We start from the raw sequence: 26,381 nt of genomic DNA on the forward strand, positions 1-26,381 counted from the left end.
CTCACATTAAAGGTATTTTATGGGACTAGTATCGGCCTGCATCATCAACCTGTTGTTCAGGGGCTACATTACTCGATTGTGGCGAGGTTAACATAAGAGGGAAGGAGGGAAGTGCAGGGTGAGGGAGCAGAAGGATATGGCTAGAGAGAGACAGACAGGAGGATATGAACAGGGAAAAGTGACAGGAGGGGTTGGTGAGGGGGGAGGAGGAGGCGGAGGTCGATAGGGAGAGGGTGAACACAGGGATGGAGGAGGAGATAGGGAGATTGGCGGAGGAGATGGGAGAATGCAGGAGGAGATCTATATGGTGAAGAGGAGTGGTAGGGAAGAGATGGATTAAGAGAGGGAGCAGGAGGAGAAAGCGAGAGTTAGGAAGGAGGAGATGGTCAGAGGGGGGCGAAAGGAGAGGATAGCGAGATAGGTAAGGGAGATGGTCAGAGTGACAGGTGAGGTGTAGATGGACAAAAAGAGGAGGAGGAGGAGGAGACTGGTGTCACATATGTGTCAAATATGTAAATGGGTGCAGATGTGGGGATAAGGCTGTTATATAAAAAAGAAGCTTTTGTGGAACACCAACAAAGAGAGATGGAGAAATATATAACCTTCGTAAAATTTTTAAATGAAACCATTCCGCTTTAGGCTGTGAAAACAATATTTATCACAACTGAAATGTCACACATGCTGATTTCCAGGCATTCTGAAAGTAGTCAGTTGTCAAATATAACACATGAAATTATGAACTTAACAAACATTGAAAATTAAATCAATTTGCGATGGGCAGTTGATAGAGTTCTTAATATACGATAAAATTATGTAATGTATTCTAAAGCAAAAAGTTAGTTGCGCATTGTATATAATTAATTAAACAATGAAAGAATCACCAAAATGTAATGCATAAGGAATGTTATGTTGCTGGCACGATATGTAACACTGACTGTAAAATAACACATCAGATTAACATGGAAAATGGAAATAAATTAAAGGAAAGCTAAAATAATTTAACCAACGTCGATTGAGAGTGCAGTATGACTTTTAGTGAGAAATGACATATGCATGAATTTGCTGGTGTAGCATTAATGTTGTTAAATCCCACAATGAACCTGATAAGCTATCTGGTTGTTTGTACGTAATACATAAATAATATTTGACTGATGGTTACAACGTCTGTGTTTATCGAGTGTAAATATCTTCACATTACATTGTGCTTCAGACATGAATGCAAAAATTTTCATCTGTCACAAACAGTTATAGTCCATTCGGATTTGTAAAATCTGAGTCGATTTCTTAATATTTGCCACAGGTGTAATTGTCAGAGCAACGTCTGTACCTTCAGACACGTAGGCATGGCTATATCTTCACACTACAATATCCTACATACATACAGACACTGTGTACATACAAAAACGTTACCATCAATGACGTATCCATGCCTCGACGGTCTAAAATGACGAAAGAGTATTCGTCTCTCCCTGTGCGGCACTCACGAAATGTTGGACCGCCAAGGTTGTCGACTCCGTGACATACGGAAGTTTGGATCGATCCTAGCGACCGCTCGCTAAAAGCGGGAAACTCGGCTTCGAGCCTCGGTCCGGCACAACAAACACAATTACGGATCGGTTTCGTAATAAATAATAAATCTCTCTCTCTCTCTCTCTCTCTTTGTGTGTGTGTGTGTGTGGGGTGGGGCTTATTACATGATGAATTCTACAAGTACATTTAATAGAGCGAAGTCATAGGTAGCACCTATTACCGTCCCCACTGAGAAAAATGTGTCTTACACGCCATTACCCCATCTGTGAGTGTCCATCCTCTGTCTAAGCTGTTGTTTCACGGCGATATTACGAACCTCACACAATCAGCTTTAACGGACGTAGCTGCCGACTTTCTGGAGCGGAGATGTACGAGTACATTTGTTTCTGGTAGCTTGTTGGTTGTTCTCACAGTACTGAATAAAATGCCACCATCGAACTGTTCTTTGCAGTTTCCGTGCCTCGCACCTGTGGCCTAGGGGTAATTTCTTTGATTAATAGTCAAAACAGCCCCAGTCCCGCATTCGAAACACGTCATGGTTTGAATTTTGATTAATAAACAGCATTGACGGCCAAATAGTTCTGGCATAAGAAGTCACCTATATTCTGCCAATGGCAGGGGGCGGATGAGCGGACAGTGGTTACGGAAACTCTCTTGTTCATCCAGTGGGAAACTGCCCCTAAAGTCGGAAGAATGCATTAAAGGCACATAACATGTATCCACTGGACAGTGACCTGTAAATAAAAAAAATATCATGGTAATGTCTCCATTGCCAAAAAATTCCGGAATAGTCCCCCATTCGGATCTCCGGGAGAGGATTGTGAAAGCGGAGGTGACTATGAGAAAAAGATTCAATAACCAGCGAAAGAATAACGTTCTACTAGTCGGAGCGCTGAATGTCAGAAGGTTGAAAGTGGTAGGGAAGCCAGAAAATCTAAAAACAGGACTGCAAAGGCTCAATGAAGATATAGTAGTGGTCAGTGAAGTGAAATGGGAAGAAAAGAAGTTTTTCTGGCCAAATGAGTATAGGATACTATCAACAGCAGCAGAAAATAATATTACGGGAGTAGATTCGCTCCCTGATCACCAGATCCAGTAGAAAGATGGAATACAGAGGGATGCAACTCCAAGAGCCGTGTCATTGGCCCAAGTCAAACTACAGTTGGCGCTTGGCTTCACTTTCCAGATTGCCTTGGCAGTGGTCCTATCTACATGTCCTGTCTGCAGCAAATAATGTTAGTGTTCGCTCTTGGTAAGCTCTTGTCGCTCGCATTGGTAGACGGAAACATCTTCTTGCTAGGCTTATGACTGTTTTACCTCAGCCTGCATCCATGTCCAAATGGGCGTCGAAGTTTATGCTGTGTGATTGGGAATGAGAAGGAATGAGCCCCTTTGCTATTTCAGTATTTGTAAGTAGGAGAATACTTTCAGCTGCCGACGAAGAGTAGAAGCGACATGTTGCCGGTGATGGTGTGGATCCACGGCGGAGGCTACTCGCGCGGCTCCGGCAACACTGACGCCTATGGCCCCGACTACCTGCTGCAGCATGGAGTCCTCCTCGTCACCTTCAACTACCGCCTCGGTGCACTGGGTGAGTGGCGACACTAGTGTTCTGCTTTTCTACATTGTCCTGCGAAAATCTATAACGACACAGCGATCTTAGACACGGGGTAGTTTGAATCATTCCTCCCTCCACTGGCACTCTACACTGGACAAGCTCTTGAGAGTATTTTTAACCGGCAAGTTTAGATGCTTTGTCAATCCATTTTCTTGTTAGAAACCTTCGTTCCTCTATTTTAACGGGTTTTCTCTACGCTAAAAAAAAACTTGCCCATAGAATAAACTTCTATAACCATTCCTTGAATTACGCTTATTTGTCCAACATCTCTCGTGGAATCTACGAAATCCGTCTTTTGACGTGTTGTAAATCTTCTCGTTCCCAGCTTCATTCATTTTCTTTGATCCTGTGGTCCAAAAATGTTGTAGGTTACTACAGTATCTGCTATCGATTTTGGGAGGTTTCTTTCTTTGCATTATCTTCAGGCTCCCTTTGCACAGAGACACACTTTGGTCGATATTTGTGATCCGGCACAGGACAAGTAACTGATAAAAGGTGGGATAAAATGTCACTGAGGTTCAACATTCCTATGGTAAGGACGTAATCAAAGGCGCAACTGAAGATCCGAGATGGAATCCGTGGGTAAGGAATGAGGCTGTGGCATTTTATTGTACACGGGGAAATCAAATGAAAGACAAGTGGAACAAAGTAAGTAAACTGGTAAACTATTTCTAATTTCAAAGGTAATCGCCATTAGGGGGTTGATATACACTCCTGGAAATTGAAATAAGAACACCGTGAATTCATTGTCCCAGGAAGGTGAAACTTTATTGACACATTCCTGGGGTCAGATACATCACATGATCACACTGACAGAACCACAGGCACATAGACACAGGCAACAGAGCATGCACAATGTCGGCACTAGTACAGTGTATATCCACCTTTCGCAGCAATGCAGGCTGCTATTCTCCCATGGAGACGATCGTAGAGATGCTGGATGTAGTCCTGTGGAACGGCTTGCCATGCCATTTCCACCTGGCGCCTCAGTTGGACCAGCGTTCGTGCTGGACGTGCAGACCGCGTGAGACGACGCTTCATCCAGTCCCAAACATGCTCAATGGGGGACAGATCCGGAGATCTTGCTGGCCAGGGTAGTTGACTTACACCTTCTAGAGCACGTTGGGTGGCACGGGATACATGCGGACGTGCATTGTCCTGTTGGAACAGCAAGTTCCCTTGCCGGTCTAGGAATGGTAGAACGATGGGTTCGATGACGGTTTGGATGTACCGTGCACTATTCAGTGTCCCCTCGACGATCACCAGTGGTGTACGGCCAGTGTAGGAGATCGCTCCCCACACCATGATGCCGGGTGTTGGCCCTGTGTGCCTCGGTCGTATGCAGTCCTGATTGTGGCGCTCACCTGCACGGCGCCAAACACGCATACGACCATCATTGGCACCAAGGCAGAAGCGACTCTCATCGCTGAAGACGACACGTCTCCATTCGTCCCTCCATTCACGCCTGTCGCGACACCACTGGAGGCGGGCTGCACGATGTTGGGGCGTGAGCGGAAGACGGCCTAACGGTGTGCGGGACCGTAGCCCAGCTTCATGGAGACGGTTGCGAATGGTCCTCGCCGATACCCCAGGAGCAACAGTGTCCCTAATTTGCTGGGAAGTGGCGGTGCGGTCCCCTACGGCACTGCGTAGGATCCTACGGTCTTGGCGTGCATCCGTGCGTCGCTGCGGTCCGGTCCCAGGTCGACGGGCACGTGCACCTTCCGCCGACCACTGGCGACAACATCGATGTACTGTGGAGACCTCACGCCCCACGTGTTGAGCAATTCGGCGGTACGTCCACCCGGCCTCCCGCATGCCCACTATACGCCCTCGCTCAAAGTCCGTCAACTGCACATACGGTTCACGTCCATGCTGTCGCGGCATGCTACCAGCGTTAAAGACTGCGATGGAGCTCCGTATGCCACGGCAAACTGGCTGACACTGACGGCGGCGGTGCACAAATGCTGCGCAGCTAGCGCCATTCGACGGCCAACACAGCGGTTCCTGGTGTGTCCGCTGTGCCGTGCGTGTGATCATTGCTTGTACAGCCCTCTCGCAGTGTCCGGAGCAAGTATGGTGGGTCTGACACACCGGTGTCAATGTGTTCTTTTTTCCATTTCCAGGAGTGTATTTATCCCACCGTGAGACAAAATGGTCAATAACTTCATGGAAATGTTTTCGGTCGCCGACAGAACCATGATTGTATCCAGGCGTACACCTCTTCGTCCAAAACAAATTAACAGTCATGAATGTCTTTCTTCAGGGCCCCAAAAATGTGCAAACCTCATGGGCAGATATCGAGGCAATATCTGCATTATGTGGGCGGGCGGAAGAATGATGCCGTTCGTCAACATTCCTATGCTTGACGGTGCGCTTCAACTTTTGCGAAGTGCCCACGTACAGCTGTGCGTTACGTATTTTTGGACCACTTAACAGACATTCGTGGCTGCAGATTTGCTTTGGACAAACAGGTGCACACTTGGGTACAATCATGGTCCCAGAGACAACGGAAAACGTTTTCTATAAAGGCACTGCTCGTCTTGTCTCAAGTGCCACAAATGTATTAACAGTTACGGCGATTACTTTTAAAATAATAAACTGTTGACTTACTTTTTTCCATCTGTCTCGTCTTCACGCAACTGCCCCTTATAGGAGACTGCCTCCGTAAGACATTCTGAGCTTGCGTAGTGGATAGAACAAGTGAGGCATTTGCTGGCCCAGACAGATAGTGTCCCAGCCATCTGGAGGCAGACACGACTTTTGTCGGACAGGAAGGAAAGGTTTCGCGACTGATCCGTGTTAAGGTTACCTACAAACACGCAGGTATTTGAACAGTGACAAAAGTTTCTCGGAGTCTGAGATGACAATAGGGTTTATACACTGAAAGTGTAACAGTTGCAAGAATTAGACAAAATGGAGTCAGTGATTTTCAGCATGTATATGGAGTATTAATTTACTCTTCCACAAACACCATAGATGTATTTCAAAGGGCATTCAGAGCTGTCAAGACTGAATATATTTCGTCGCTAAACACAGCTTTATCCCAGTCGCCTTTCCAGTTTTGTCTTTTTTCTACAACAGTGTACACGCTGCACGTTTTCGAGATGTAAGTGGAACTTTTGTGAATGACTCACAATGCATAGAAGAGTTCCTGATGCTCCTCGATAGTAATCTGGGTGTTTCCAGATCACGCGGTCGCCCTGCGAGCAACAATGGCTACTCATGTTGTTTTGAGGCACCGTATATGGTTGTAATTCTGTTCATGACATGACAGTCTGAATTATTTCCTTCACTGATTGTACTTGGCAGAAATTGCTCTTGAGAGTATTTACTGGATAATCTGAGTCGTTTTACAGAGTAATTTGCTCCTATCCACTAGGATTACTACTCTGGAAATGAATCCAATGACATTACTTTATACTACAGATCTCCGTAAAACGCAACTGAAACTCATTTGATAACTAATGGATGTGGACAAATGACCAGTTTTTGCTACAAGGGAGAATACAAACAACATCAGACTACGAGTCAATGCGCAGTACTTGGTATGTCGCTCATTTATTATTATGAATCGATTTTTGTAGCCTTGGTTACTCTGATGCACAAATTGAAACTGTTCTCAACCAAAAGACTGGTTTGAACGCTACAGTATTGTCCTATTAGAAATGAGAGACCCTGCTGGTACAGCGAACTGTTGTAAGCAATGTGGAGACTACAACCGTTTTATTTTCCCTAGTACATGTTGCAATATTGTGTGACTTAGTAATGAAGGTATCCTCATATGTAAGATATTCTTGACATACAATAGTGCTACATTCGTATCTTGGACGGAGACTACTCAGGAGGATGTTATCAGGGAAAAAATAGTGTATGGGCCAGGGTGCTGATGCTACGAGGTGCATACAAGTTCTAAGGCCTCCGATTTTTTTCTAATTAACTACTCACCCGAAATCGATGAAACTGGCGTTATTTCTCGACGTAATCGCCCTGCAGACGTACACATTTTTCACAACGCTGACGCCATGATTCCATGGCAGCGGCGAAGGCTGCTTTAGGAGTCTGTTTTGACCACTGGAAAATCGCTGAGGCAATAGCAGCACGGCTGGTGAATCTGCGGCCACGGAGAGTGTCTTTCATTGTTGGAAAAAGCCAAAAGTCACTAGGAGCCAGGTCAGGTGAGTAGGGAGCATGAGGAATCACTTCAAAGCTGTTATCACGAAGAAACTATTGCGTAACGTTAGCTCGATGTGCGGGTGCGTTGTCTTGGTGAAACAGCACACGCGCAGCCCTTCCCGGACGTTTTTGTTGCAGTGCAGGAAGGAATTTGTTCTTCAAAACATTTTCGTAGGATGCACCTGTGACCGTAGTGCCCTTTGGAACGCAATGAGTAAGGATTACGCCCTCGCTGTCCCAGAACATGGACACCATCATTTTTTCAGCACTGGCGGTTACCCGAAATTTTTTTGGTGGCGGTGAATCTGTGTGCTTCCATTGAGCTGACTGGCACTTTATTTCTGGATTGAAAAATGGCATCCACGTCTCACCCATTGCCACAACCGACGAAAAGAAAGTCCCATTCATGCTGTCGTTGCGCGTCAACATTGCTTGGCAACGTGCCACACGGACAGCCATGTGGTCGTCTGTCAGCATTCGTGGCACCCACCTGGATGACACTTTTCGCATTTTCAGGGCGTCATGCAGGATTGTCTGCAGAGAACCCACAGAAATGCCAACTCTGGAGGCTATCTGTTCAACAGTCATTCGGCGATCCCCCAAAACAATTCTCTCCACTTTCTCGATCATGTCGTCAGACCGGCTTATGCGAGCCCGAGGTTGTTTCGGTTTGTTGTCACATGATGTTCTGCCTTCATTAAACTGTCGCACCCACGAACGCACTTTCGAGACATCCATAACTCCATCACCACATGTCTCCTTCAACTGTCGACGAATTTCAATTGGTTTCACACCACGCAAATTCAGAAAACGAATGATTGCACGCTGTTCAAGTAAGGAAAACGTCGCCATTTTAAGTATTTAAAACAATTCTCATTCTCGCCGCTGGAGGTCAAATTCCATCTGCCGTACGGTGCTGCAATCTCTGGGACGTATTGACAATGAACGCGGCCTCATTTTAAAACAATGCGCATGTTTCTATCTCTTTCCAGTCCGCCGAAAAAAAAATCGGAGGCCTTAGAACTTGAATGCACCTCGTATATCCATTAAAAAGATAGTAGTGAAATTAAAGAACTTCAAAAAAAGTAACTGGTTAAAAAGGTAAGATGATTTCTGAAATTTCCTGTCTCATTGATGGTAGGAGTAAACATTTCAAAACACTTCGACTACACCGTTATCACATTTTCCTCCTGTCGGATGTTATCTTTAAGAATATCCTAGATTGTCTCCACCTTAGACTGCTTCGTTAGTAGAAGATTCATAGGCCAGGACACTTCGAGGTTTTCAGTAATTTACTGTTATGAAAACTGCACCTTTGTTACAGTGTTTCGTGACTCCAGTTAGCACCCTTACTCCTTCCTTGACAGCATCTATGTCAAGCTACTAACGACGATCTATTCTTATTTTGTGGACAGGATTCATGACGACAGGAGATTCCGTGGTGCCAGGTAATATGGGTCTCAAAGATATGGTCATGGCCTTGCGATGGGTCCGTGAGAACATCGCTAACTTTGGTGGCGATCCCCACAACGTCACCATATTTGGAGAGAGCGCCGGCAGCAGGGCGTGCCACCTCATGATGCTGTCACCCATGGCGAAAGGTAAGAATCCTCTTACAACATCGTCTTAATTAGATAAATCATTGTAGAAATTTAATACCAAGCGCGTTTCAACAAGAGGTTTACTGTCTTCGAGTAACACCACCTTCTCTGTAAAACTACAACAAAAAAATAAATTAGAAAGCAACTGGAACAAGTTCACCCTTTCCTGCCGACAAAAATAATATTGACGATGTTTATTCCATTGAAAACCTTTGAATCAGTTTTTCATGTCATGTCAATAAGAAGGGAATCTCGTAACAGTGCCCCAAACAACAAAGCTCAACTCTTATTACAGATATAAAATTAATCCTACAACAAACAGTAGCAGAAATTGTTCATTTAATTTATTTAATCGAAGAGGGAACTTAGCAGCTTATCTACAAACATAACAGTCAAAGAATGCCTCAATATTATGACAGAATTGCTATACAGAGGAGGTTTCAATCCTGTACAAGTTGGAAACATAAAACTGGCCACAGAGTAATATTTACAATAAAGTAATTCATAGCTTGAAGGTACTTTATACAAACAGCTAGACGGCCTGATAATAGGGTCTACCCTGAGCCGTCTTTTAACAGAAATCTTCATGGACAATTTCGAAAAATAGTTCCTACATAATGAACCTCACAATGATAATATTAGATTTTGATAAAGATATGTAGATGATGTACTGTGTCTGTGGAATGGCACCAGAAGACAACTGAACACATTCCTAGTATTTCTAAACTCACAACAGAAAAACATACAGTTCACCATGGAAACTGACTTCTTAAACCTCAAGACAGATTCACTGAAAATACATATTGTTTCAAAATTTACGGAAAAAACCTACAACAATAGACGCGCTAAACCTCTCATGTTCACAACACTCGATAACACACAAACGTGCTGCTTCCTTTCCGTGGTGCATCGTCTTACATCCATACCAGTGGCAACAGAATTTTGAGGCAGAATTAGACACCATTAAACCGATTGAATCTATCATTGGCTAGCCCCTGCCTTTATTAACTATGTTCAACGCAAGAAACAAAGAAGAAAAATGTTGCCTACGTATGTACGCCCCTTCCACAGCAACATTTATATCTAAAACCACCTAGTGTACTACCCCTTATTTAGGGACGTTATCAGACAAATTAGCCAAAACTCTCAGATCTTGCAGTTAGAAAACTTCATTTTATGTAAGAGGCACTACAGATCATATCCTATTTAACAGCAAGGGCAGAACAGATCTATCAAGTAATAGCGGTGTTTATAAAATCACTTGCAATGACTGAAACAAACTGTATATTGGTCAAACAGGCAGGCGTATATCAACTAGGCTGACTGAACACGGACGCAGCTGGAGATTATGTAAGTCAGACTCCATCTTTCCGAGCATGTACTGAAGGAAAAACATAAATACAAAGTGTACACAGAAGTACTTCAGACAGCCAACAAAGGAAGAAAACTAATCCTGTATGAAGCACGTGAGGTAAACAAACATTTGGCTCAGAATCCCCTGCTGGTTCTAAATGATCAATTACAGCTGAGCACATCCCCACTTGTAAATTTCACGTGATGATCAACACGCTGCATGTCAATAAACAACCTCAAAGCTGTACAAAATTAAAACACAATACAATTTCATATTCTTTACCTTCCTTACCTCACAGACTTCAGCACTATAACAATATAGCTCGTATTACGTATTTTAATCATGTACTGTGTTTAATATTGCCCTTTGCATTAACTGTAGTTTACAATGTAAAACATGTTTTTTGTACAACGTGACTAGTAATCAGTTGAGTCAGTTGTGCTTAATATTGTCCATTACCTGAAGTGTGATTTCAACGTTAAGAAAGGAGTTAGGTGTGCAACATTCTGTGCAAGTTTATGGTATTTTTCATATAATTTTGAGGTACCTAAGAACTGGTGGCCTTTGCACACAAATAAAAAATTCGGTAGAATAAAAACAGTGTACTCGTCATTAAAACTTAAAAAAGAAGAGGGAAGAGTTATATTGATGAGATGCTTACAAGCTAGTTTTAAAAGCTCGAGACGAGTTTCGCCTATTCATGCAGAACTTGAATGAGGGTTATGCTATGAATATAAATTGTATGTATGTCAGATAGGGAATGAATGAGATAGCACACTTCTTAAATACAGCCAAAGGCAAATACGGTAAGGAAAGGGTGTGATAACATTATTAGGAGAAATAAAAATTATAGCTGTCGCTAATTACACACCAAAAAGAATATGAACATGTACTTGATAGCGACATGGAGCATAGTTTTGTGACCTTGATTTCAAGCGTTATTATCTAGTATAAATTTATCGAAGTATTCAGTCTTATAATAGCTATTTCGACACAGAATGCTCATTTCAATCGTCATGATGCCTTACGCATGAGAATGCTGAAGTTGTCATTACTGGACTTGAGGATGATTCCTTATGGTAGAAACTGGTAGAAAAATAAAGTAATTCATTTTAACAGTCGGCGATAGTTCCAACAATACTTCAAGTATGTAAAAGCTAAGGAGAACCACTATTCAAAAATTTTAAACGATAATGTCATTACTCGTGTCAGACAGGCATAATAAATGCCATGCCACCTAACTAATTATTATTTTTTATCTGATTTTTAATATAGACTCCAAGCAAGTCTATTAAAATTATAAATTTGTATCCTTGTCGAGGAACCATTTCAATGATCAAACTTGAAAGTTTCAACAACTTATTTAGTGAAACTTCCTGGCAGATTAAAACTGTGTGCCGGACCGAGACTCGAATTCGGGACCTTTGCCTTTCGCGGGCAAGTGCTCTACCAACTTAGCTACCGAAGCACGACTCACAGCCGGTCCTCACAGCTTTACTGGCAGAAGTAAAGCTGTGAGGACCTGGCGTGAGTCGTGCTTCGGTAGCTCAGTTGGTAGGGTACTTGCCCGCGAAAGGCAAAGGTCCCGAGTTCGAATCTCGGTCGGGCACACAGTTTTAATCTGCCAGGAAGTTTCATATCAGCGCACACTCCGCTGCAGAGTGAAAATCTCATTCTGGAACTTATTTAGTGATCAACTTTCGTTATCACCCTACGGGAGGGAAAGTCTAGGAAACAAAGGGTCCACATGGTGTCTTGACGCAGACTTCTGAAGTTGCATGCTGAGGGATAAAACGATAGGGGAAAGTACTGGGTAAATTCTGTGCCACAACACCCTCTGGGAAGAACGACGTCATACTGTGTCTCAAAATAGTACAATCTATTTCTGTTAGTTACGTTGTGTACGTTGTGGGAAACGACCTGTTGCTTGGGGTAATAAAGATCGCAGCTGCTATCGTTACACTTTCGACAAAATATTAAATGTTCAAAGGTACGAAACAGAAAATATGTGAACTTGACAAAACCTCCACCCGTACAAACACGGGGAAACCAACTTCAGCGTCGGCGAAATGAGCCTCTGTGTCACGTAGCCGAGTACGGCACGCGGCTGTAAACTGTTAGTATGATGGACTTCCCTATTAAAGAGTGAGAACCTGCCCTAATGTTCTTTCTCCATACCGATCATGGCTGCCGAAATTTCTTGGTACCCGAGCGCTAGGACAAAGGGCTCTGAATTGCTTTTGTAACTGGGTGCACGTTGCCATCGTTGGATACCCCTCCATTCTCATTAGTTGAAATTAAGACAGTCGGAGTAGCAGAAACACGATATCTATTTTGTTACTTCTAACCACGATTGCATGAGATCCCTTTCCTGTAACTTCTTACTGGTGCATCACAGTCCACGATTCGCTGTGATTGCCTGAGGTGTCATAATTACAAGGTCAAAGCACTTTATAATAACTTGACTTTCAAGATCTATGTAACTTGCATCTATATACATAATCCGCAAATCATGGCATGGTGTGTGGCTGATATAGCTGTACCTTTTCTAGTCATTTCCTTTCCTGGTCCACGCGCTTACGGTGTGACGAACAAACGACTGTCTATATGTCTCGTGTGAACCGTAATTTCTCGTATATCTTCGTGATCCTTACGCGAAATGTACGTTGGCGGCAGTAGAATCATTCTGCAGTTCGCTTCAAATGCCGGTTCCCTACATTTTCTCGGTAGTGTTTCTCTAAAACGACGTCGGCTTCCCTCCAGCGATTTCCATTTGACCTTCTGAAGTTTCTTCGCGATACTTGAGTGCTAAGCGAACTCACTGGTAGAACAATCGAGCAGTACGCCTCTGAATTGCTTAGATGTCTTCCTTCAATCCGACCTGGTGCGGATCCCAAACACTCTAGCAGTACCCAAGAATAGGTCGCACTAGCGTTCTATATGCGGTCTCCCCTATACATGAACCACATTTTCCCAAAATTCCCCCAATAAACCGAAGTCGACCATTCGCCCTCCCAACCACAATCCTCACATGGTCGTTCGATTTCATATCGCTTTGCAGTGTTGCGCCCAGATATTTGAACGACGTCACTATGTCAAGCAGGACGCTATTACTGCTATATCCGAACATAACAGGTTAGTTTTTCACATTCATTCACATTAACTTACATTTTTCTACATTTAGAGTTAGCTGCCATTCATTCTGTCACCTTGTATCCCCCTACAGTCACTCCACCACGACCCGTTCCCTTACACCATAGCATCATCATCAAACAACCAAATATTGCTGCCCACCCTGTCCGACAGATCATTTATGTGTATAGGAAATAACGGTGATCCTACCGTACTTTTATGGATTGCTTCTGACTGTACCCTTCATGCCAATGGTATCAAATAAATGAGTGTTCACAGAATCGGCATGCAGTACAGTTAACATTACAGTTCTTCGAGTGATTGATGGACTCAGCACCATTTTCAAAGGTATCCAATCCCTACATGTCGATAAGCGGACGAGTAGGTCGCAATTGGGCGTTAGTTGAAGTGAGGAGTTCTCGCAGCTTCTAAAATAAAACATGCTTTACCACTAGCCCACCTTATCGGTATTATCACTTCTAACAAAATACGACAAAAAACGGCGAAAACACGCAGAGAATGTAAACCGAAACTAAGTATAAGTACTTATACAGTTTACTGAGAAGTCAGGACGTTAAGTTAGCCTAAAATAATCTCTCCAGTAAGTTTGCGACATTCATAAAATATTCGACACCTCAAATTTAAGGTTACGCTGCTATTTTTCAAAAGGCACTCCTGAATTTAGCAGTGTTTTCCTAATTAAACCATAAATTTACGTCAGCAGTTACACTTCTGGATATTTAAATTGTAGCACCATGAGGGCGGTATGTGACAAATGACAAATCTGTGTGAAGTGTACTACATACTTGGAAATCGAAATGATCAGAATTTCAGTGCAGCTGTATAAAGCCGACAGGAGTAACGACATCGATACTCCGTATATTAGGAAAGTTTACACTCTGGATTTCTCGTTCAGAAATTGTTCAATTGGTTCAAATGGCTCTGAGCGCTATGGGACTAAACATCTGAGGTCATCACTCCCCTAGAACTTAGAACTACATAAACCTACCTAACCTAAGGACATCACACACATGCATGCCCGAGGCAGGATTCGAACCTGCGACCGTAGCGGTCGCGCGGTTCCAGACTGTAGCACCTGGAACCGCTCGGCCACTCTGGCCGGCTCAGAAATTGTATCTGAGTGCGAATCGTCTTACGTTTCGTGTAAGAAGGGGAAACATCTACTATTACGTATCAGAATAAAACAGTGGTAGGGTCGTGATCTTTAGAGGCCAGAGGTTATCCTTCCACAACTCTCTTGCAAATATAAAAACGATGGGTTCAGAAAGTCTGTAGTCACCGTCTTGTAATCTCACTTGACTAGCTCCAAACAGAGGACAGAAGCATTGTTTGCTCGATCGTGCTTACAGCAAGAACAATATGACACCATTTGGAACACCACAATCATCATGGCGACCATCGCTGCAGTGACCTTTGAAGTGTATAACGATATGTTTACGTAATGTGTATACATAAACATACAGTTATAAATGTCCCCCCCGCCGGCCGCGGTGGTCTAGCGGTTCTAGGCGCTCAGTCCGGAACCGCGCGACCGCTACGGTCGCAGGTTCGAATCCTGCTTCGGGCATGGATGTGTGTGATGTCCTTAGGTTAGTTAGGTTTAAGTAGTTCTAAGTTCTAGGGGACTGATGACCACAGATGTTGAGTCCCATAGTGCTCAGAGCCATTTGAATAAATGTCCCCGTTCGTACTCGCTAATTATAACAATATATTTACTTTTGTGCTGTAACATATAGCTATAATTTGCGGTGGAAACATATTTACTAACGCCGACCGTGTGCGGCTGTTTCTTGTTGGATCGTCTGATCAGTCGGAAGTTGCATTGCAGAGGAGAGTAAATGCCTATTCAAAATATAATTATTTTTCGATAGCTCAACATGAATTTCCTAAGGGACCGTAGTTTATCATCCATTTTCCAGCAGAATATGGCGCGGAGAAAATATTTCGCCGGATGCAACTTCCGTCCAATTTCGACGAAAGAATTCGTGACTGTGAACTCTCTATTTGGCAGAAACATAAAGAAAATTAAGTAACTTCATGAAGGAATGAGACATAGATTCTATACTAAATAAATAGTCCATACACCAGTTCCATTTAACTCTGAATTTATGGCACTTAATAGATGAACTTACACTGCAATGAAGGATTTAACATGGATGCCGTTTTGACTGACAGTTTTCTTATCGTAATGAAAATAATGCCTTTGACGTTTTCACATTCACGTCGCGCAATAAATCTACTGCTATGCAGTATTGCACTTTTAGTATTGCACTTTTACTTTACACTAAAATAATATTATTTTTAACAATAATAATACGGTGGCAAGACATGCACGTCCGACACAAGTTACAAGAGACAAGAGAAGAAAAAATTTAGTAACTGAGTAACTCTTAATCGAGAATATCTCGTACATCAAAAGAATGTGTAAAAGTGATCTTCTTCTGTACGTTTTTCGCACCGCGGTTTTCAAAGTCAGTAACTCACTGCATCTCTGACGGTGCTTCGACAATAAACAAGTTGCGTCACCGGTCGTTCACCCTTTACATTCTCGCAACATTATTTGCTAACTGTAGCTGTTGCCGAGCGACTGCTCGATTAGTGAATGATTTAAAATGATAAGGCAATTACATAATGTTACAAGTGGCAGCAGAGATATTCTCACCTACAGTGGTGAGTCTAAGAACGACAGTAGATTTTTAGAGTCCCAGTTCTGCGAACAGCACATATAGTTCGTGTAGAGGTTCTTAGAAGAACGAATGTTGACAGTTTGCATTCATCGTCGTCATATAGTATTAGCACCTTGCGTGTCAGAGCAAACAAATCGATCACATCTGGTTCATACATCAGGTAAAGTGGACAGCAGTTAGTTCATTTTGACGTATTGAAGGCGGTCGCTGTACCTAATCTTTCAGGTCTCCATGAAGCTATCTTTAAGAAAGATAACTCAGGACAGCATGTTGCCCATGCAGACAAGGCATACCCTCGATACTGGTGGAGTTCGACCGTTGCTCAGCATTTTGTGTAGATCTCTCACCCACGGATTTCATCTAGTCATGGGTTGCCAACAGACAAGCTGGCCTGACACTACGGTTGATGATCTTTGCGCTGGAGTAAAAGCAGCATGCAAAGGCGTATTCGTTCTTCTCATCTGCATTCAGTTCTGCTGGACGCCCAGCCGCGTTAAAGCTATTGTTGCTCGCAAAGGTGGCAGCTCTGTAAAGTAAATTTGTCACTCTGTACGTCACAAACCAACTAAAAAGGCAATCGTCTATTCTTCTTACAAGCTATACTACTATATGTAGGGTGGCCCATTAAAAGTGACCGGACCAAATATCTCACGAAATAAGCGTCAAACGAAAAACTACAAAGAACGAAACTTGTCTACCTTGAAGGGGGAAACCAGATGGTGCTATGGTTGGCCCGCTAGATGGCGCTGCCATAGGTCAAACGTATATCAACTGCGTTTTTTTTAAATAGGAAGCCCCATTTTTATTACATATTCGTGTAGTACGTAAATAAATATGAATGTTTTAGTTGGACCACTTTTTTCGCTTTGTGATAGATGGCGCAGTAATAATCACAAACATATGGCTCACAATTTTAGACGAACAGTTGGTAACAGGTAGGATTTTTAAATTAAAATTTAGAACGTAGGTACGTTTGAAAATTTTATTTCGGTTGTTCAAATGTGATACATGTACCTTTGTGACCTTATCAGCTCAGAGAACGCATGCTGTTACAGCGTGATTACCTGTAAATAACAAATTAATGTAATAAATGCTCAAAATGATGTCCGTCAACCTCATGCATTTGGCAATACCTGTAACGACATTCCTCTCAGCAGCGAGTAGTTCGCCTTCCGTAATGTTCGCACATGCATTGACAATGGGCTGACGCATGTTGTCAGGCGTTGTCGGTGGATCACGATAGAAAATATCCTTGAACTTTCCCCACAGAAAGAAATCCGGGGACGTCAGATTCGGTGAACGTGCGGGCCATGGTATGGTGCTTCGAAGACCAATCAACCTCTCATGAAATATGCTATTCAATACCGCTTTAACCTCACGCGAGCTATGTGCTGGAGATCCATCATGTTGGAAGTTCATCGCCATTCTGTCATGCAGTGAAACATCTTGTAGTAACATCGGTAGAACATTACGAAGGAAATCAGCATACACTGCACCATTTAGATTGCCATCGATAAAATGGGGGCCAATTACCCTTCCTCCCATAATGCCGCAACATACATTAACCCGCCAAGGTCGCTGATGTTCCACTTGTCGCAGCCATAATCAGTCATCGTCCCGTAATTTCTCTTGTGCCTAGTGGCAGGACTATACACGACTTTCACAGTCGTCGCCATGCAATTCCTGGTGCATATAAATATGGTACGCGTGCAATCGATGTTGATGTAGCATTCTCAACACCGACGTTTTTGATTCCCGATTCTCGTGCAATTTGTCTGCTGCTGATGTGCGGGTTAGTCGCGACAGCAGCTAAAACACCTACTTGAGCTTCATCATTTGTTGCAGGTCGTGGTTGACGTTTCACATGTGGCTGAACACTTCCTATTTCCTTAAATAACGTAACTAACCGGTGAACCGTCCGGCCACTTGGATGATGTCGTCCAGGATACCGAGCAGCATACATAGCACACGCCCGTTGGGCATTTTGATCACAACAGCCATACATCAACACGATATCGACCTTTTCCGCAATTGGTAAATGGTCCATTTTGACACGGGTAATGTATCACGAAGTAAATACCGTCGGCACTGGCAGAATGTTACGTGATACCACGTACTTATACGTTTGTGACTATTACAGCGCCATCTAACACAAAGCGAAAAAAGTGGTCAAACTAAAACATTTATATTTCTGTACCTATTACACGAATATGTAATAAAAATGGGGTTTCCTATTTAAAAACCGCAATTCATATCCGTTTGATCTATGGCAGCGCCATCTAGCGGGCCGGCCATAGCGCCATCTGGTTTCCCCCTTCAAGGTAGACAAGTTTCGTTCTTTGTAGTGTCGTCGTTTAACGTTGTTACCTAAAATCTCGAAAAATACTTGACCGATTTACATCAAATTCTTACACGGTAGTGAACATTAGGACGAACGTAACTATACATTTTTGAAATATGTATAACGTATGTGTATATACAGGGTTATTCAGCTGCCCCTGCAGCTGTCATTTTATTCAAACTGCAATGTTACAGCTTGACTTCATACACCAGGCACGATATTTTAACGTTCTCTCGCACACTACGCGCTATATTTAGTTTCTACGAGAAAAAATGAACAGGACCTCTCTGTAGGAAATTTAATGTAGTTAAATTTCGTACTGGGACACGTTTCCGTTATAGACCGTAGCTTTCAAGTTATTGAATAAGGACTTACAAAACTGACCGTCAGACCCACCCCTGTTCCCACACTTAGGCCCCTCTGTTCAGGATTTTTAGAATGTTGTTCGTGGCGCTCCCTCCTACCACTGTACGAATATTTACAACTGCGCGAATTATTTCTCATATTCGACATTTTTTACGCTACCAGCATAGTCGAGCACTTACAAATTGTAAAATGAACGTTTGTGTAAATTTTACCTAACACTTTTGTGAATTTTAATGGTACGAAATAATTACATCGTTGTGTTAGTCAGGTCTTCTGACCACCAAACTACTGTGCTTATAAGGGTTGAATTTGGATCTAATTTTCAACGTAAATAGTTTTAGTGTAACGCTTACAAAAGCCGTTTTCCTTTCATGTGCACGTTTAAATTAAATATGTTAACGAAGTAGCCGACTATACTGCTGGCGTAATAGCCTAATCACCAGAAACAAAAAAAAGTCGGTTATCTGGAATAGTTGGTTTAGTTAGAATGTTTGGTGCAGCGCTAAGGGGGAGTTCCACGAACAACATACCCGAAATCCTGATTGGTGAGTGATGAGTATGGGGTTAAGGTGCCTTTGAAGGTCACTTTTATATGTTTTTCTTGAAAAACTCGAAAACCGTGAACTCTAGCTACAAAATTTTACTGTATTAAATTTCCTACAAAATTAGTCCAGCTCATTTTTACCGTTTGCGAATAGCGAGCGAGATTATATGAAAATGTCTAGCGTGGTTTTTGAATGTTATAGCTGGTCTTCATAAACCGAAGCCAACTATAACATTTGAGATTGCATTAAATAACAGCTCAAAAAGCTCTGGTTCGATTTACTCGACATCCTTATACTACACTAATGAACCTACACATGGACGTCAGATGAGATTCCTTTGAATAACAATGTACATGTTCTCTGTTAGAACAGATTGCGAGGAAGACAAAATGGTGTACTGTGCTCTACTGTGAAAAACTTGTGATTTTGTTTTCTTCCTTGCAGTCAGTTTTAACTACGATAGCGGGGTATTTAAATCACTAGATAAATTGTTTCCCCCGTAGATATTATTTCCCATTGTGTATGTTTTATACGAATCTTGTATACGCAATAATGTGCTTTTTTGTTTTGTACATTGCAGTCGCTTTTCATAGACAGAGGGAAAGTTGTAATTTTGGCTTATCAGCTTATGATTAGAATAGTACTAGGGAATATGAGTGCAGCAGTAATAAACACAGTCAGAGTAAGGGGAAGGAAATGGCTATAGAGAGGGAAAAGAGGAGTCGGACCGGGTGAGGGGGAGGAGGAGGGGATATGAAGAGGGGAGGAATAGTTGGAGAGAGAGAGAGGTTGGAGGTAATCGTCAAAGAGAGGAGGAGGGGGAGATGAACAAAGAGAGCAGGAGAATGAGAATGACAGAGAGAGAGAGAGAAGAGGAGATTATGTCGTATATCCGTTTCATATACATATTTAGAAATTGTGTAGCACTGCCGGGTTGGCTAGTACTGTATTCCCACAATATGTGAAATTCTGTTATTTGCTATCCTTGCTGGTGTTACTGTTTTAGCTCTTTCACAGCTGTCGGCTTTAATACACAACTTGCTACGTCGTTCCCCAAGTGCTGTGGACTTGTATACACACGCTGCTTGGGTCTTCTAGTTGAGGTCGAGCTACTTCAAGATCTTCGTGAATAAAAGAGTTTAGAGTATTTATCATACAAAATATGTATCTGATGGTGTGCTATCATTTATAAAAAAATCCCTTATTTCGAAAACACGAACCGTTTGTAATATATGGCGATTGTTATGACCACACGATTCGTGATGAGCAAGGTCGTGAATGGGCGCGTCGTGCACGACCGTCTGCCAGATATAAAATCCAATAACGCATCAACGAGATATTGTTTTGCTCTCAGCTTTAAATGAAATGTCGATACCTGATCTACATTTCATTCGCTGCAAGGTATGAGCTAAAATCAACCATAAGTGTAGTTTACGGACTGTGTTTTTACCGTGCAAACACTTTAAAATTTCAGAAATATTTGAAGCACTGCTGTAAGTATGACGAATAACGAAAACTTAGTTCTTTATCGAGTGAAGCTATCGGACTGTAAGATGCGCAAAAGTCTATTTTTTTTCCATGTAATATTTTTCGAAAAGTCGGACAGTAAGTATTTCATATGAACTGAACGCCGTCCCTCAGCACAGGCTCCAGAATGAGGCAAGCAGTAAAGCCATAAAAAGTGACGCCTCAGCACGGAATGCAGACAGCAAGTCTTAAGCAGCGAAAGGGACAATGGAAAAGTGTGTACTAGTGCTCTTAGTTGAAGAGAGACGATGTGATATCAGGAGGCCTCCACGGAAGTACGCTGAGCACTGCGGGCCGCCCTTGCAGGGCTGTTCCAGCGCGTGGTGTGCCAGAGCACGGTGTCGACCAGCGGCAGCCTGCGGGCGCCCGTGGCCGAGAGGACCCGACGGCTCGCGCTGCACCTGGGGCTGCCGGAGGGCGCTTCGGGCCGCGAGCTGGTCGCCTTCCTCAGGGACGTGCCCGCCAGGATGCTCGTCGAGCAGGCGCCCTACGCGCGCTCCAAAGAGGTCAGTCACCTCTCCGGAGGGGCTTTCGATCCTTACTAACTTGTGTGCATATGCTTGCTAGAAACGAATCTTGCACTGCAAATTTATGGTGTGTCCAGTTTCCTTACGGATAAGATAAATATTAATAGCAACTTCAGCGAAGCTTGATTGAATAACATACACTTCTGTTATCACGTGTAATATAACATTTTTTTTTGCATTTCTCGTCCCAATTTTCAATTCAATAAAATGTGACACATAGGTGTTTCTTTTCTAACTAATTCTGCCCTTCCTCTCGTGAAATCAATTTTTTCTTTTCTTTTTTTTTCTTTTCAGGCTTTGCACTATGTGATTTGTGATTTAATATTCTTTAGTGCCACTCTAGCAATTATTTCATACTGATAATACGAAAACCGTGATGAGCTTTGGTGGTAGACCTGTTTGTTTACAACGTCTGTTGTCTTGTTTGTGTATAAAAGTGTTGACAACTTCCCGTCTGTTCCTTGTTCGACATCGACCCACACCGAGCGAGGTAGGGAAGTAATTAGCACACTGGACTCGCATTCGGTAGGACGACGGTTCAAACACGCGTCCGGCCATACTGATTTAGGTTTTCAGTGATTTCCCTAAATCGCATCAGGCAAATACCGGGATGGTTCCTTTGAAAGGGCACGGCCGATTTCGTTCCCCATCCTTTCTTAATCCGATGGCATCGATGACCTCGCTGTTTGGTCCCCTTCCCCAAAACCAACCAACCAATATCCACCCGCCTACCCACGTTCTCTCTCTCTTTCTCTCTCACAAACACAAACCCACACACATACACACGCACATACGAGAGTGTAACACGAGGAAGTCAGAAGTCTGAAACCAGAAAACCAGTAAATCTGGATTTAGTGCAACGAGTTGCACGCAACAGCAGTTGGATCGTGTCACAGAACAGCGCACACCTGATAGTTGCGGATAGTTTGTATTTAATTAACTCTTTTTCATGAACCAGTTATTATTTAGAGCACTCAACATTTCATTTACTTGGTAATTCAACACGCTTAATATACTGTTAAGCCTTGAAGATAACGATTCCAAATTACAGCATTTATCAACAGAAAATGTATATTAAATCTGAATATTAACACTGTGCCTCGATAAAACTCTTCAACATTAGGCAACATAAAAGTACAAATTAACATGACACACAAAGTAATGGGAACTGTATTCACCAAGAACAAATTTAATCCAGGATTTAAAAAATCACATTCACACGTCATTACGAATATTACTATAATGCATCTAGTACTGCTAAGAAATCTGAAATGTTCAAGTAACGATTTATTTTAAAAACTTGAATACAAAATATTACTTAAGTTACAGAATTTTAACAAGTGCTGGTAACATTACCGAAACGACCTGAAATCTACTACACAGTACATTGTTCACATAAAGAGCCGTGTGAGTAAGTGATTGACTTTATACATTAGGAAAACTGGAAACTAAGGACATTTCTTACATCAAATTCAAATAGATGGACTGTTAACACGTTTTTATTTTTAATTAACGATATAGTAACCTTTGTTATCACAACCTTTTGCTATCTAGTGGAAAATTTTCAATGTCGGATAGAGAAAAATCATTTTACTTTTGAGCAAAGTATCTGGAGTTTGCATTTTGATTCTAGTTATTTTCCAGTTATGAAATGGTGTAGCGATGGGAATAAATGAAAATTTGACGGCACATTATCGGGTAAGTATGGTGGGTAAGGCAATACCTCCCATCCCAATTCAACAATTATTTTCCAGGGTTTGTCTCACACAGTGCAGCCTTGCGTTATCATGTTGCAGAATAAGCCATGTTTGTTCAGAATCACTGGGCAGTTTTCAGTTAATGATTGATTTATTCGGTCTAATTTTCCACGGTGAAGGTCTACAATCACAGTTTGTTTAGGTTTCAGCACTTCGAAATTAACGACCCCGTGAATACTCCTCCAAACATACAAAAGGGTCTTTCTGGGATGAAAACTTGACTAAGCTGTACTTCATGGTGAATAATTCGGAGAAAGCTGCTGCCTTTCGCTGATGGATTACCATAGAGAACACAATTTTCGTCTCCAGTGACCAAGCGAGCAAAATACGCTTCTGTTGTGTGCCGCTGAAGCGATAACATACCTTGTTGAACCGCCTAGCTTTGCTTGTGTTTACCAATTTGCTGCAAATGTTCTTAGATGGTCGACCAAGGTGAGGTAAGAATGTTTGACAGTTCCTCGGTTGTCTGACATGGATTTGCTTCCATTTACTGCCTCAACATCGTACTGTCTAAAGTTGTTGGTCTCCCTGATCGATAAGACTTCGAAACATCAAAAGTACCAGATTTAAACTTAGAAAACCACCTTTGGCATTTACCAACGTATGATGCACTTGGATAAACATCGTAAATATATTTGTTACCAACTGTTGCATTACTACACTTGCGTAATTCAAAAAGCGTCCGACGACATATATGCACTTCTTCAGGTAAATACCTGAAGAAGTGCATATATTAGGGAAACTGGAAACTAAGGACGTTTCCTACATCAAATTCAAATAGATGGACTGTTAACACGTTTTTATTTTTAATTAACGATATAATAACCTTTGTTATCACAACCTTTTGCTATCTAGTGGAAAATTTTCAATGTCGGATAGAGAAAAATCATTTTACTTTTGAGCAAAGTATCTGGAGTTTGCATTTTGATTCTAGTTATTTTCCAGTTATAAAATGGTGTAGCTGTCCGTTTCTCTATAGCCTGAAAAAAAATAATTCACGAGTAAACAAGTCACACTGAGCGTAAAATGTCTTTGGTAGGTCTTTCAAGTACACAATGAGCTAATAAATAACCACGAATATCGTAATGCACGGGAGCGCCTTTACTTTCCGGTCCCCCAATTACAACAGTCGAGTCTAAAGAGTTAATGTGTCGTCAAGATTTGATCAGGATGTTTTCTGACTAGAACCCAATATCCTGTAATTCTGTGGAGCATCACACTTTTGACACTGTTCTCCAACCGAACGCTAAAACGTGTCGTTCCCTTTTACTTGAGCGCTATTGTCATCCCAAATCGGTATTCATATTTAGGCGACAGGCGAGTTGATTAATCGCCTTCGAGTGAAGCTGGTAACTTGTTGTAAGCACAGCATATTTTACAACAGACAACCTGTGCTGTGTTCTATTTTACTCGAAGTGACCAACTCTTTCTTTCGACTGCCGCGAATGGGCTACTGAAAATATGTTGTTTAAAAACAAAACTTCTTGTCACTGACTACTTGCTGGAACACACTGTTAGTTAAAAGAAGCATTGTACTAGTCTGTTTTAAAGTCTGAAATATTGTGGTAGGAACTTGGCGTTTTCTAGCTCTACCAACGAGCGGCAATCTTTTCATACTGTTAGCACCTCCCTAGACCGCACACTCTCTAAAGACTGCATTATTCACCGTCACGACTGGACCTCGCAACGGGAGAAACTAAGGAAAAAGTTATATAGATATCTCGTAATGTTTCATGTAATTGCTAAGTGGAAGCATTAGGACGCGAGGGTTTTTCGTCAGGCTTTCAATTGGTTTTATTAATGTCCATTACTTGTTAATCCGTCTTCAAATCAGAGCTCTGTGCGAACCATTCAGTTCTTCTCGCCAAATCATTTTCACGCATTTGTAGGATTCTCACCTCTGATCCGGCAGAGGCAAGAAGTTAGTTGTAAGAGTGCATATGTGGTCTAAAAAACGAAACAACGTTGAAGTTAAGTGTGGCAATTGTATCACCTCAGATTCAATTGAGAGTTGCATCTATGCAACGATGCCCAACTTCAGCATGGTCTTATCAAAGCCATTTTCCTTTTTGTGTCTTTCTTTTGATTGTAGCTTAGAAAACTTTGGCAATCGGTGCAGTCAGATGTCATACGTTGTGACCCTGTCCCAACTTTTGTCAGTGTTGTTGCACTGGCCTGGAATACATTTCACTCTCGCATGTTTGGCGTATACATGAGTGGTAACGTAACATAAGCAGACTAAACGTATACGTCACTGATAACCGACACATAAGACGCAATATTGTTTACAAGATGCAAAATACGAGGGTAATGATGATTTTCTCAAGTGTAAAAAAAAAAGTAAAGAAAGGATCCCAGTCTGCAAGTCACGTCTCAGCAGATTGCTCGTTTCAAATACATTTTCATACTTTTATTTTTGCCTTTTAAGGGCTATAAAATTTTGTCGTTGAAGTACTTATGTTTTAGAATAGGAAAATAAACATAGCTCGAAGCAGTAGATTTTTTTTAGGCTGATCCATGCTTCCTTTACCGGTACACCTAGAGCATTATTCATCGATGTTTTCTCGTATCCTCCAGGAGACGATCCTGCAGGATGCGTTTCCCTTCTGGCCGACAGTGGAGCCTGAGGACGCAGAGGGTGGAGCCTTCATCACGCAGGACCCAGAGGACATCATGGCCAGCGGGGACTACAATGCAGTTCCTGCTATCATCGGTGTCAACTCTCAGGAGGGCTACATCTACCTCAAAGGTGAGCATACAACTCACACTGAAATCTACTGACAAAAACATAATTCAGTTCCATAGTATGATCTGGACTGCGTCTACACTCCTGGAAATTGAAATAAGAACACCGTGAATTCATTGTCCCAGGAAGGGGAAACTTTATTGACACATTCCTGGGGTCAGATACAACACATGATCACACTGACAGAACCACAGGCACATAGACACAGGCAACAGAGCATGCACAATGTCGGCACTAGTACAGTGTATATCCACCTTTCGCAGCAATGCAGGCTGCTATTCTCCCATGGAGACGATCGTAGAGATGCTGGATGTAGTCCTGTGGAACGGCTTGCCATGCCATTTCCACCTGGCGCCTCAGTTGGACCAGCGTTCGTGCTGGACGTGCAGACCGCGTGAGACGACGCTTCATCCAGTCCCAAACATGCTCAATGGGGGACAGATCCGGAGATCT

General features: G+C 42.4%; 1 protein-coding gene across 1 annotated transcript in view; it reads left to right on the forward strand.

Annotated features, from left to right (window-relative positions):
- The window catches only part of LOC126234475 (juvenile hormone esterase-like), a 70,022-nt gene that overhangs the window by 26,631 nt on the left and 17,010 nt on the right, over positions 1–26,381 (forward strand). Inside the window, exons 3-6 of the mRNA XM_049943165.1 lie at positions 2,962–3,121; positions 8,740–8,925; positions 21,205–21,404; positions 25,760–25,931. Coding sequence (XP_049799122.1) covers positions 2,962–3,121; positions 8,740–8,925; positions 21,205–21,404; positions 25,760–25,931 — 718 coding nt within the window. The remainder of the gene's footprint in view (positions 1–2,961; positions 3,122–8,739; positions 8,926–21,204; positions 21,405–25,759; positions 25,932–26,381) is intronic.

The sequence above is a fragment of the Schistocerca nitens genome, chromosome 2, assembly GCF_023898315.1.
Source record: "Schistocerca nitens isolate TAMUIC-IGC-003100 chromosome 2, iqSchNite1.1, whole genome shotgun sequence".
Lineage (NCBI taxonomy): Eukaryota > Metazoa > Arthropoda > Insecta > Orthoptera > Acrididae > Schistocerca > Schistocerca nitens.